The following is a 14,388-nucleotide window of genomic DNA, read 5'->3' as shown; positions in this document are numbered from 1 at the left end:
ATAGGGGCCCCATGATCCCCTATTGCCTGGGGGCCCCATGAGTTGTCAGTCCGCCCCTGGTCCCCTGATTAAGTCATGTAACCCGTGACGTAACGCGTAGGGTGGAGCTTGGGTGAACACAGAAACAAAGTGACGTTTTTATACACACTAGCGGTATCCATGTAGCTTTTTAAGATGTGCAAATTATTTTTTAAGCTAATGCGAGCGCTATTTTTTAAACTAAAGCATTACTACGTTTTATCCTACACCACTGGAGGCTGTTTCTCCACTCTTTTGGCATGTAATAAACAAGTGACAAGGCATGGCTGCATGAGGAAAAGACAGCCTTAAAGGGACCAATGAAGAGCACAGATGGGCACCCTAGTGGACTGGAGGTCCAGGGGGACTCAACCATAAATGTGCTGGGGGGCATCCTGGCATCTAACCTGGTGGAAACATCACATGCATCACATTTGCTGAAAATTTTTTTTTTTTTAATTTTTTCAGTTACTTCCTGATTTCTGGCCTAGGCAAATGAGGCTAAAAATGAAATAGTCATATTAGTCATTTAACCGTGCTAGCTTAACTACATCATATGAACTAAAATTCAGTGATTGTTACACAATAACATCGATTAACCGCTTCTGCGTCGCCCTATAGCAGAAATACTAATACAGGGCGGCACGGGTGCGCAAAATCACGTATATACATATGTGATTTTGCAGTTCCGGGTAGGGGCCTCGACTGTCAATCACAGGGTCCAGGATGGGGATTCCCCACCGTCACCCGGAGATGTCCGAGTATTACCGACAGGGGAGAGACCTGTATGTAAACAATACAGATCTCTGCCCTGTCAGCTCCTGCACACTGCTTTGTATGGCTCTGCAGTGAAAATAATATGTTGTGCCAATATCCTTCTGGTCGTGTTACCACACTGTTCACAATGCTCTCACCTTAAGGCTGGCCATACATTATACAATTTTCTTTAAATTTACCAAAAACCATATAATAGGAGGGCAAACCTAACACTTTCAATTGTATGCAAATAGGCAGGCTCTTGCACTACATAGTTGAAGGTAAATCTAAAGGAAATTGGGCAGAAATTGGACCCACAATAAATGCAAGGTAATAAAATGCATGTGATGATGTTTATGTAGTAATCAAAATGACTAAACAAGGGCCCCCGTCTATAAAACTGCTACAGACCCATAACTATAAACAGAACTCAAATCCTGAATGAAATATTTCAGGAAATGTTGCGTTATAGCCTGTAGGTGGACACATTACCGGGAATATTTGCAACAGCTGTTTGAATGCTGGAACAATCGCACAGCAATTCTTTTATACATAGACCTCTTAGTGTAGACTCAACAAGTTTGTTTCAACCTTCTCTTGCTGCAGTTGAAGTTCTTCTCAGCTGCCAGTAGAGGGCAGTGCTGAGAGATGGGCCACTGGTTCTGCATTGGGTTGAAAATGATGGCTATCTCCCTACAGTGCCAAGCAGCAGCCAGGGTACCAGACATCAGACATGAGGCCTCAGTTTTGGGCTCTGGTTTGTCAAACCAAAAAGGTAAAAAATGCCATTTACGATTTAGAAGGCCCTGCTACTGGAAAAAAAGTCAAACCAAAGGCAGCCTGTAAAAAAATTAGCTATACATACAGTATCTGTTCAGGGGGCAGAAACCCTAAGCTTCGCACTCTTCAGGATCTACAACTGTGGCTAGTATCCAACACTTGTGTCAAATCCCACATACCCCATTGAACACTGTGCAGGATCCCATTTCATAAACATAACTGTAAGAAACAGGGTCACTTAGGAAGAACCATGAGATCCCATTCACACATGAGAGATATTAAGCGCATTTCCCAAAGCGTTCATTCATTCAGCATCAAGATTCTCAATATATTCATGTCCAATCTTTAACAAACTCATGCAGACTCCACCTCCGCAACATCGCCAAAATCCGCACGTTCCTAACCCCAGAAACCACTAAACAGCTCATCCACTCCCTCATCATATCACGACTCGACTACTGCAACTCCCTCCTCACTGGCCTGCCTCGCCGCTGGCTATCCCCGCTTCAGTCCATCCTGAATACGGCAGCCAGACTCATTCACCTTTCCAACCTCTCCGTTTCCGCCACCCCCCTCTGCCAATCCCTCCACTGGCTTCCGATTGCGCAACGGATCAAATTCAAAATCCTAACACTGACGTACAAAGCTGTCCACCATACTGCCCCGAACTACATCACTGACCTAATATCCAAGTACCGCCCAGCACGCACACTCCGCTCCTCACAAGACCTCCTTCTCTCTAGTTCCCTGGTCTCCTCCTCCCATGCCCGCCTCCAGGACTTCTCCAGGGTGTCACCCATCCTCTGAAACTCCCTGCCCCAACCCATCAGATTATCACCTACTCTCCTCTCCTTTAGGCGCACCCTGAAAACCCATCTCTTCAGAGAAGCCTACCCCATCCCCTGCTAACTTGCCGACCTCCTCCACTCTTCCTACCACTCCATCCCCCACAGCTTTCTCCTCCTGTGCCACCATCCCCTCCCTCCTAGATTGTAAGCTCGAAAGAGCAGAGCCTTTGATCCCTTCATGTTTTGTATTGTATTCTATTGTTATTGTTCTGTCCCCCATTGTAATGTACAGCGCTGAGCAAACTATTGGCGCTTTAAAAATACTGTATAATAATAATAATATTCATCAGTACATGTTCACACCTGAGCATTGTGCCACTCTTCAATGGGAGCACCTGGAAGTGCACATAATGTGCGTTGTTCACGTAATTTCTTGCCTCTCCTCCGCCTAGTAACTAGCTTTCCAATGGTTAAAACAAAAACGCTCAAACTTAAAAAAGCATGAACAAATGCGCAAAAAAACACTCTAAAATTGCCTGAAAATGCTTACACTCAAGTAGTGCCGGGACAAGGTCAGCAAAAATCTCCTCCCCTCCCCCAAAAACAATTCAAGCACTAATCTTCACACTTACTCCTTAAGTATAACTTCCCTTTGGAAGCCAAAATTCTTCCAGTACAAATCCCCCTTCCCCAAATCCTCTCCCTCTCCAAAACCCCCTCTAGAACAAATCCCCTCTCCTAGCTCCTTCCAAATTTCCCCTCCTAGCACAAATCCCCCTAATCATCCCTACTAGCACAAAACCTTCCCCCCAATCTCCCTTCCTAAAATAAATCCCCCCTCCTACTACAAATACCCCCCCCCCCAATAACCCCAAATCGACCCTTCAAGCACAACCCCACAAATCCCCACCAAGCCCAGAGCAGCCACCCCTCCTGGCCAGCCCTTGTCCCAGCCCTGCACTCAAGTATGACGGGGGGGGGGGGGGTTGAGTTTTCTTATTAATATCAGCAGTTTTCCAACTTCTTCTTGCTCAGATGTGTAATCAGACTGCTGCTGCCCCATCTGGACGTTGCCTATCTGCTTTGGCATTACAGGGGAGTCAATCATTTTCATTGAGAAATCCTCCACTTTAGAAGCAAGTTATCTGTGCTCAGTAATAGGTGTCTTTCTTACCGTCCATCTCTTTGGGCGGCCCCTCCTTCTGTGACGGTCTTAACGAATATTCCAAGTTTCTCCAGCCCTGTGTCAGCGCCAACTCCCATTCCAATAATGCTAACACCAAGTCCGTCTTCATCTGGAAAAACAATTGGGTAACAGCAGTGATTATTCGATCTAATTATCCCAGAATAAAATATGAAGCAAAGAGTATAGTTTTTCATAAATCTTCCAAGTGTTTTCACCCGTTACATGAATGTCAACATCCCTCAATAAAGCTGAAAACATTTTTTAGTCTGGACGGGACTTTAGGTAGAAGTCCAATAGGTCAAAGTTGACACCACCAGCACTAGCATCCCCTGAGCTCCTGGATGCCAGTGTAAATTCCTCTGCTGGTGGTGTTAACTTTGACTTATTGGACTTCTCCCTAACTTTGGGGTTTTCTCCTTTGGGTCTGGCACTGAAGTAATTATTTCTTGAACAGCTTTAATCATAGTAGAGAGCTGGCGCTCACAGATTTTTGTTGAGGTGATAATCCTGGGTTCGCTTGAGAAGGACAGTTTTTTGATCCTCCAAAATGGTGGTGTTTTTAACTGATAATCATGTGGAGTTCTCCTACAAATTCTCAATTCCCCTGAGGAAGAAAGCAATTTTGAAACAGTTTGAGGAGGAGAGAATTTGCACCCAATATTTATTTGATTATGGAATGTATATACATTCCAAAACAGGGGCGGACTGACCATTTGGAAACTCGGGCACTGCCCGAGGGCCCGGGGTCAGTAGGGGGCCCCATGAGATGCCCCGGGTACCTTTTTCATAGCGTTTTTTCAGTTTGGGCAAGGACACAGGGGCCCCATGATCCCCTATTGCCCGGGGGCCCCATGAGTTGTCAGTCCGCCTGTTCCAAAATCTTTAGTCTGGATAAGACTTTAGGTTGAAGTCCAAAAGGTCAAAGTTGACACCACCAGCACTGGCATCCAGGGAGCTCCTGGATACCAATGTTATATCCTTTGCTGGTGGTGTCAACTTTGGCTTATTGGACTGAATTGAAATTTTCAATACCCTGAGGAAGGAAGCAATTTTAAAACAGTGTGAGGAAAAGAGAATTTACACCAATATTTATTTGATCATGGAATGTATATGCAGATTGAAATAAGGATTTTATATAACCTTCTTTTTAAATATGTTTTGAATAAAATATGTTTTATATGGATTTATCTTTGAATATGTGGAATAGCTAGAAAGTTCTGTTCAGACTAAAAAAATTGGAGTATGATTTATAAAAATGGACTTTATGGATTGGCTTCATGTCTATCAAAGCTAATAAAGGCTAATAAAAGCTTTATATACTGGTTGGGTCAGTGTCTAGAGTACTCACAAACCTTGGCAGTAGGTGCTGGCAAGAGACGAAGACCATCCATGGTGATGGAGTTGCTAAAGGACAAAGACGAACAGACCACGACCAAAGACTGGTTGATCCACAAAATGAGTGGTGGCACAGAAGGCTTTGGCAGGGTTTCCCAGAAGTACTGATGGACCAAAACTCTAGCCAAATATTTTTTTTTTAATATACAACTATTTTGGTTGGAGATTCAGAAGTATCTGTCTTTCCTGGTCTTCACAAAATTTCACTTTATTGGTCTTGGTCATGTGCTCCTATTTTACTGGTTAACACATGACGCACGTCTAAGCTGAAAAATTGCCCTTTGAAATCACCTTGATTTATTAGCAAAAAACCCACTGACATAAAATATTGTAACCATTTAAAAAACTTGTAAATGAATACAGCATACCTAAACTGAAAAAACAAAGATGCAACATATTTCTGAATTCTCAGCTCTATTCTGGTGGACAAATGATATTTGAGATTTAGGAAGATTTAGTAAACAACAGCAGATAATGCGTATGTAAAGTCACATCTTTGTCTGGTACAACGCTGGCCTTTGCAGAGAGGACAACTAGACTACAGACTAATGTTCCTTATTAAATATCACTTTCTGCAGCTTGTTCTCGGGAATTGAGGCTATTAAAGAAATATTCATCATTGCTACACCGCTGGGATGCTCCATTGAATATTCAATGCCAAGAATCTGCTCATGGTCACTGCCGTCCTGAAGACCTGAAGACAAAAGGGTACAAACCTAGTTTAGGACTAGTGATGGGCCGCACACCCCCCTGTTCGATTCGCAGGCGAACATTCAAACCCACCAAAAGTTGGACCGAGAACTTCAAACAGGGAAAATTTACTGAGCGTTATCTTACCACATCCCACTATGCTGCAAGATACCGCTCAGCTATTAAAATACCGCATGAGGTACATTATGCGGTATTGTAGTAGTGAAAGCATTCTTTAATGTGTCAGCTGTCAGCAAGGTTCCCATTGAATGCTGAATGTAAAAAGAATTGCCAGCATTGCTCGACGATTACAATTTTTTTAAAGAACGGCGTGGGGTCCACCCCCCATCCACACCAAGCCCTTCGGGTATGGTATTGATTTTGAGGGGAACCCCCATGCCAAATTTTTTTTTAAAATGGTGTGGGGGGTCCCACCCAAAATCCATACCAGACCCTTATCCGTGCAGGCAGCCCAGCAGGTCAGGAAAGTGGGGATGAGTGAGTGCTCCCCCAAACACCATACCAGGCCACATGCCCCCAAAGCACCTTGCCCCCATGTTGATGGGGACAAGGGCCTCTTCCACACAACCCTGGCCGGTGGTTGTGAGGGTCTGCGGGTGGTGGGCTTATCGGAATCTGGAAGCCCCCTTTAACAAGGGGGTCCCCAGATCCCCAGTACCCCCAGATCCCACCCATGTGAATGGGGGTACCGCTACCCATTCACAAAGCAAAAAAAAAGTGTAGTGTAAAAATGAAAGGAGACAGTCTTTGACAAGTCCTTTAATAAAAACACAAATAAAAAAAATGTGCCTCGAAGTAGATCCAAAGTCAATCACGATGCCCACTGCCACCGCCATCCCAAAGAAAAAAAAACACGCTCCGCACTCGATGCTGGCTCCCGGCTCTCTTACAACTGCACCAGGATGACAGTTCTTAAATACTGTGATGAAGTCACATGATGTGACATCATCATGCACTGTGATTGGCCAAAGCCTTGCACCGGACCTGTGGTGCAATGCTTTGGCGAATCACAATGCACTGTCAGGGCGCAATGCATTGTGTTCAGTCCACCGAATGCCCTTACCATTCATGTGTTCAGCGAACACACGTTCGGTCAATGTTCGAGTCGAACTTACTTTCGACTCGAACATAAAGCCTATCACTATTTAGGCCTACACAGAATAAAAATAGGTAAAAAAAATAGAAAAAAACAAACACAAAAAATAAGTATAGCACCTCTCCAGTCTTTAAATGTGGTGGCTGCATTAGTGTCCAACTTTCAGGCTTTTTCTCTTTTTTCCACCAGTCAATTTCCAAGAAAGACCTTCAGATCAAAAATGCATCCTCCATTCCCAGAGTCAACCTTCTTGAAATATTTGCCACCCAAGAGAGAGGTCAATGTCTCATTGGTGGCAGACTTTGTAGAGCCATAAGGAGATCCCAACCAGTACCACAGAAAATAGTGTATTTGTGAAAAATGAAGTTAGCATAACAACCACTATTTACTGTAGATTCCAAAATTTAGTTTTGTTTTATATGCCTTGTTGATGTCAGAGGTCAGAGGAGAATGAGTAGACTTCAAGATGATAGAAAGGCAACAGCAACTCCAATAACCACTCGTTATAATCAAGGTATGCCGAATACCATCTATGAACGCACAGCACGTCGATCCTTGAAGCAGATGGGCTACTGCAGCAGAAGACCACACCAGGTACCATTCCTGTCAGCTAAGACCAGGAAACGGAGGCTACAATTCGCACAGGCTCACCACAATTGGACAATAGAAGATTGGAAAAATGTTGCCTGGTCTGATCAGTTTCGATTTCAGACATTCAGATGGTAGATTCAGAATTTTGCATAAACAACATGAAATAATGGATCCATCCTGCCTTGTATCAACGGTTCAGTCTGATGGTGGTGTAATGGTGTGGGGGATATTTTCTTGGCACACTTTGGGCCCCTTAGTACCAATTGAGCATCATTTAGACGCCACAGCCTACCTGAGTATTGTTGCTGACCACGTCCATCCCTTTATAACTATATTGTGCCTATCTTGCAATCATTGTATCAGTTAATCTCAAAGCTGTTTAGTAGGGTTGAGGTCAGGGGTGGACTGACAACTCATGGGGCCCCCGGGCAATAGGGGATCATGGGGCCCCTGTGTCCTTGCCCAAACTCAAAAAAGCCTATGAAAAAGGTACCAGGGGCATCTCATGGGGCCCCCTACTGACCCCGGGCCCTCGGGCAGTTTCCAAATGGTCAGTCCGCCCCTGGTTGAGGTCAGCGCTCTGTAGACCACTCAGGTTGCTCCACACAAAAATGATCAAACCATGTCTTTACAGAGCTGCCTTGGCGCGTAGAGTCATAGTCATGCTGGAGCAGGAAAGGTCTTGTTGTCACAAGGTTGGAAGTGCACAACTGTCTGAAATGTATTTGTGTGTTGAATAGGGTTGCCACCTCATCCCTTTCAAACCGAACACATATGAATTACACAGGTTCTGTGGCTGATTAAGGTGGTAATTAAATTTAGTGGCTTATCTGCATTAAATTAGCCTCAGAACCTGTGTAATTCATCCGTGTCCGGTTTGAAAGGGATTTTGTAGCAACCCTAGTGTTGTAGCATTAAATCACATGTAAACCCAACATTTCCTATCCCTGATATGTTCCTGCTGTACCATGTACTTGTATGAAAATGTCTCCTGTTCTCTTTGTATTGCTTCCTTTGTGTGAAATCCCTGGTGTTCCTGCCAGTCCCTCTGCTTTCCTATTAAAAACTGACCACACTAGACCAGGATGTCCTAACGAATGGTAACACCTGGGTACTGCCCAGGAGCCCAAGGTGCATGGGGGCCCTATAATTAGGGCCTGGACAAGGGGGGCCCAGGTGCTGTGTTGTGGGTTGCAGTGGTGATTTGGACACTTCTGCTTCTCTTCATTGACAGGAGTAACTGTAACATCACTCCTGTTAGCTACTGGCGTATGCTGGAGAGAGGATTCCATTTTCTTCTCCCCTCAGTGAGATCTCACCTTCTCAGAGTGAGTGAAAAGATAGGGGGCAGAACTCTGATGGGGACACCTTATGGATGAAGGGGGCTGTAATGAATGGGGATACCTTATGGATGAAGGGGGCTGTTATGGATGGGGACACCTTATAGATGAAGGGGGCTGTAATGGATGGGGACACCTTGTGGATGAAGGGGGCTGTAATGAATGGGGACACCTTATGGATGAAGGGGGCTGTAATGAATGGGAACAACTTATGGATGAAGGGGGCTGTAATGAATGGGGACACCTTATGGATGAAGGGGGCTGTAATGGATGGGGACACCTTATGGATGAAGGGGGCTGTAATGGATGGGGACACCTTATGGATGAAGGGGGCTGTAATGGATGGGGACACCTTATGGATGAAGGGGGCTGTAATGGATGGGGACACCTTGTGGATGAAGGGGGCTGTAATGAATGGAGACACCTTATGGATGAAGGGGGCTGTAATGAATGGGGACACCTTATGGATGAAGGGGGCTGTAATGAATGGGGACACCTTATGGATGAAGGGGGCTGTAATGAATGGGGACACCTTATAGATGAAGGGGGCTGTAATGAGTGGGGACACCTTATGGATGAAGGGGGCTGTAATGAATGGGGACACCTTATGGATGAAGGGGGTTGTAATGAATGGGGACACCTGATGAATGGGGGGGAACTGTGATGAATGGGGACACCTGATGAATGGTGGGAGACTGTGATGGACGGGGACACCTGATGGATATGGGGACTGTGATGGGGACACCTGATGGATGGGGGGGGGGCTTTGATGGATGGGGATAGTGTGATGGGGGAACCTGATGAATGGGGACAGTGTGATGGGGGAACCTGATGAAGGATGGTAGGGGCCCCAGTGATGGGGACACTTGATGCAGGATGGTAGAGGCCCCAGTACATTACTTTGCCCAGGGGCCCATGATGTTATTAAGGTGGCACTGCACTAAACATGAGAGCACAGTGCAGTGTGGTCAGTTTTCTAGTGCTGAGAACTGAACCTGTTCTTCTCCTTCTTCTCCATTGATCAGACTGGTGCTGGTACCCCCTCCCCCCCTGCACAGCCATTCACTGGGAAGATCGGTGTACAGTTGTTTCCCCACCCCCAGCTCTATGAGTTCCTTATACAGCTGAGAACAGAAATTATGAGATCACTTATAAAAAGGGGAGAAAGGTTTTTACACCTATACACAGGTCCTTTTCTTGGATAATAAGTGCAGGTACCCCCCCCCCCCCTTTACAAGTCACCACTTGTCTCTGCCCCCTACCCATCTCCCAGTACCACCCCTTTTAGAGAATACAGATCAAAGTATAATTTTGTGGTGCTAAGTAATTTGTATGGAATTTGTTAATAAAAACAAGACAATCTGTAAAATAGACCCCCTGAAGTCATCAACAATAGATCCCTCAGAGCAACAATAGACCACCGAGTAACAATAGATCCACCCCAACAACAGTAGATACCTTAGATCAACAATTGACCCCTGCCAGCAACAATAGATTTCCCAGAAGCCAGCATCAAGAGACCCCCCTCCAGCAGCCAACAACAATAGACCCCCCCTCAACAGTAGATACCTTAGATCAACAATTGACCTCCTATCAACAATAGATCCCCCACCAGCAACAACAGACCCCTCCAGCGACAATAGATCCCCCAGTGGCAATAAACCCTCAGCAGCTAAGAACAATAGACCCTCCAGCACACACCTCCCACCTCTTGCCATACATTCAGTGCTGGGGGTGCCGGAACTGTGCTCCCCTGCGTTCCCGCTGGAAAAAAAAACCCTGTCCATACACCATTATTTTGCCTTTCATTTCTATTTTAAACTGAATGGATTGTTTTAGCTTTTAGTTGTTTTAGGGGAGGGTTTACATATAGTTTAACAGCACCGTTCACTGGAAACACCTGAACGCAATCATTTGGAGGGCTGTTCACACACGTTTGGCCATAAAGTGCACACCCGTCTAGCTGGCCAGCAGAGGTCAGTGTCAGGCTTTATACACAGCTTGTAATAAGACGCCATAATAATGCTATGCAGAGCAGGGATGGAGTAGACGGAGCTGTAGGGAAGAACACTAGACCAGCAAATCCTTTACTTTTCGGAGCGTATGATCGATGCACTGGCACCTCAGGCCAGGCAGACCCATGGACGGGAGCTCAAGGTCATACCGGCAGGTATCCAGTGGTCCATTATATACTGACATCACCAGCAAACCATAACTGCCCCTTGTGTTCTCTAACCACCATCACTACCGCCCGCCAGATAAAGATGGCGGACTATTCACGCTGTTGTGTATGGACCTGGACCGATTACAACGCTGTGCGTTCCTGTGCGATTTAACCCACATGGAATACAAGTGTACAATCCAAACGCACACGTTCCTGCATTAGAAATGGCTGTTTGTATAAGTGGGCGCTGCAACGACCATCGGCTGGAACCGAACAGAATCAGCAAGGGAGAATGTCACCAGCACACTGAGGATCACCAATATGGGTCCAAATGTTTTAATGAACGATCACATAGTTACAGCAAGGCAATGTTTCGGAGTCTCGCAGGACCCCTTCACATGCCTGATGAAGGGGTCCTGCGAGACTCCGAAACGTTGCCTTGCTGTAACTATGTGATCATTCATTAAAACTTTTGGACCCATATTGGTGATCCTCGGTGTGTTGGTGACATTTTCCCGTGTTAACCCACATGGAAAACGCACTGCTTCTGCGATCCAAAATATGTCAATAAAAATGTAACGAGATCCCAAATGCAGGTCGCAAACGCAAGGCATTTACCCACACCAGATCGCATGGTACTTTTGTACAGTGCATTGTAAAAAGTAGTGCATGCAATCTCAACGCACACGTTCCTGCGCTAAGAGGTGGCTGTGTATATAAGCGGGTGCTGCAGTGACCATCGCCTGGAACAGAGAGATCCAAGGGGAAGGATGTCACCAGTACACCGAGGGTCTCCAGTGTGGATCTAAAACTTTAAAAAGCGATCACATAGTTACAGCAAGAGCAACGTATTGAAGCCTCATAGGACCCCTTCACTGATGAAGGGGTCACTGATGAAGGGGTCCTGCGAGGCTCCAAAACGTTTCTCTTGATGTAACTATGTGATCCGTTATCAAAGATTTGGACCCACACTGGAGACCCTCGATGTACTGGTGACATTCTTCTCCTTGCATTACTTTTGGCGCGGTGTGATTTTAGCCTATTCAAAATGAATGGGATTGAAATCGTACCGCACAGAGCCGCATGTGAATCGCACAGGAACACACACCGCATTCTCTGACTCTGGGCTCTGAGCTGAACATAACATTCAGCAGTAAAAAGAGATCTTTTTGGGCCTTCTCTTTTTCTTGGACAAAAATTCAATCAAAGTGAAAATAAATTCGATACTTACATAGTTAGTCTGACTGAGAAAAAACAAAAGTCCATGCAGTTCAACTGTTAAAAAAAAGTTATAATCCTACACCCACAGTTGATCCAGAGGAAGGCAAAAAACCCAGCAAAGCATGATGCAATTTGCTCCTGCAGGGGAAAAATTCCTTCCTGATCCCCCGAGAGGCAATCAGATATTCCCTGGATCAACTTTACCTATAAATGTTATATCCAGTTATATTCTGTGTATCCAAGAAAGAATCCAGGACTTTCCTACAGCTATCCACTGAGCTGGCCACAACCAACTCTTGAGGGAGTCTATTCCACATTTTCACAGCTCTTACTGTGAAGAAACTTCTGTGTTTGGAGATTAAATCTCTTTTCCTCCAGATGTAAAGAGTGCCCCCTTGTCCTCTGTGATGACCTCAGGGTGAATAACTCTACACCCCTACCCATATCCCCCTTATGTATTATACATGGAGATCATATCCCCCCTTATGTATTTATACATGGAGATCATATCCCCCTTATGTATTATACATGGAGATCATATCCCCCCTTATGTATTTATACATGGAGATCATATCCCCCCTTATGTATTATACATGGAGATCATATCCCCCCTTATGTATTATACATGGAGATCATATCCCCCCTTATGTATTATACATGGAGATCATATCCCCCCTTATGTATTATACATGGAGATCATATCCCCCTTATGTATTATACATGGAGATCATATCCCCCCTTATTTATTATACATGGAGATCATATCCCCCTTATGTATTATACATGGTGATCATATCCCCCTTATGTATTATACATGGAGATCATATCCCCCCTTATATATTATACATGGAGATCATATCCCCCCTTATGTATTATACATGGAGATCATATCCCCCTTATGTATTATACATGGAGATTATATCCCCCCTTATGTATTTTACATGGAGATCATATCCCCCCTTATGTATTTATACATGGTGATCATATCCCCCCTTATGTATTATACATGGAGATCATATCCCCCCTTATGTATTATACATGGAGATCATATCCCCCCTTATGTATTATACATGGAGATCATATCCCCCTTATGTATTATACATGGAGATCATATCCCCCCTTATGTATTATACATGGAGATCATATCCCCCTTATGTATTATACATGGAGATCATATCCCCCCTTATGTATTATACATGGAGATTATATCCCCCCTTATGTATTATACATGGAGATCATATCCCCCTTATGTATTATACATGGAGATCATATCCCCCCTTATGTATTATACATGGAGATCATATCCCCCCTTATGAATTATACATGGAGATCATATCCCCCCTTATGTATTATACATGGAGATCATATCCCCCCTTATGTATTTATACATGGAGATCATATCCCCCTTATGTATTATACATGGTGATCATATCCCCCTTATGTATTATACATGGAGATCATATCCCCCCTTATGTATTATACATGGAGATCATATCCCCCTTATGTATTATACATGGAGTTCATATCCCCCCTTATGTATTATACATGGAGATCATATCCCCCCTTATGTATTATACATGGAGATCATATCCCCCTTATGTATTATACATGGAGATCATATCCCCCTTATGTATTTATACATGGAGATCATATCCCCCTTATGTATTATACATGGTGATCATATCCCCCCTTATGTATTATACATGGTGATCATATCCCCCCTTATGTATTATACATGGAGATCATATCCCCCCTTATGTATTATACATGGAGATCATATCCCCCCTTATGTATTATACATGGAGATCATATCCCCCCTTATGTATTATACATGGAGATCATATCCCCCCTTATGTATTATACATGGTGATCATATCCCCCTTATGTATTATACATGGAGATCATATCCCCCCTTATGTATTATACATGGAGATCATATCCCCCCTTATGTATTATACATGGAGATCATATCCCCCCTTATGTATTATACATGGAGATCATATCCCCCCTTATGTATTATACATGGAGATCATATCCCCCCTTATGTATTATACATGGAGATCATATCCCCCCTTATGTATTATACATGGAGATCATATCCCCCCTTATGTATTATACATGGTGATCATATCCCCCTTATGTATTATACATGGAGATCATATCCCCCCTTATGTATTATACATGGAGATCATATCCCCCCTTATGTATTTATACATGTTAAAAGTGAAGATGTTATAGAGAACATTTAAAAATGTAACTGTGTCTAAACAGTATGCTGACAACTGTGCTCTTCACCTGGGATTCCTTCGAAAAAATAGTTGTACATTTCTGGGTGTGTGAGA

At 44.2% G+C, this 14,388-nt stretch overlaps 1 protein-coding gene across 1 annotated transcript in view; it reads right to left on the bottom strand.

Moving 5' to 3' along the window:
- PPP1R9A (protein phosphatase 1 regulatory subunit 9A) overlaps positions 1-14,388 on the bottom strand; it is a 312,177-nt gene that overhangs the window by 121,774 nt on the left and 176,015 nt on the right. Inside the window, exon 4 of the mRNA XM_089687140.1 lies at positions 3,517-3,637. Coding sequence (XP_089543266.1) covers positions 3,517-3,637 — 121 coding nt within the window. The remainder of the gene's footprint in view (positions 1-3,516; positions 3,638-14,388) is intronic.

Source organism: Staurois parvus, unplaced genomic scaffold, assembly GCF_062004578.1.
Source record: "Staurois parvus isolate SC_StPar_1 unplaced genomic scaffold, SC_StPar_1.0 ptg000418l, whole genome shotgun sequence".
NCBI classification, from domain to species: Eukaryota; Metazoa; Chordata; class Amphibia; order Anura; family Ranidae; genus Staurois; species Staurois parvus.
The sequence above is the reverse complement of the archived record's forward strand: the minus strand, read 5'-3'. Positions and strand labels throughout refer to the sequence as shown.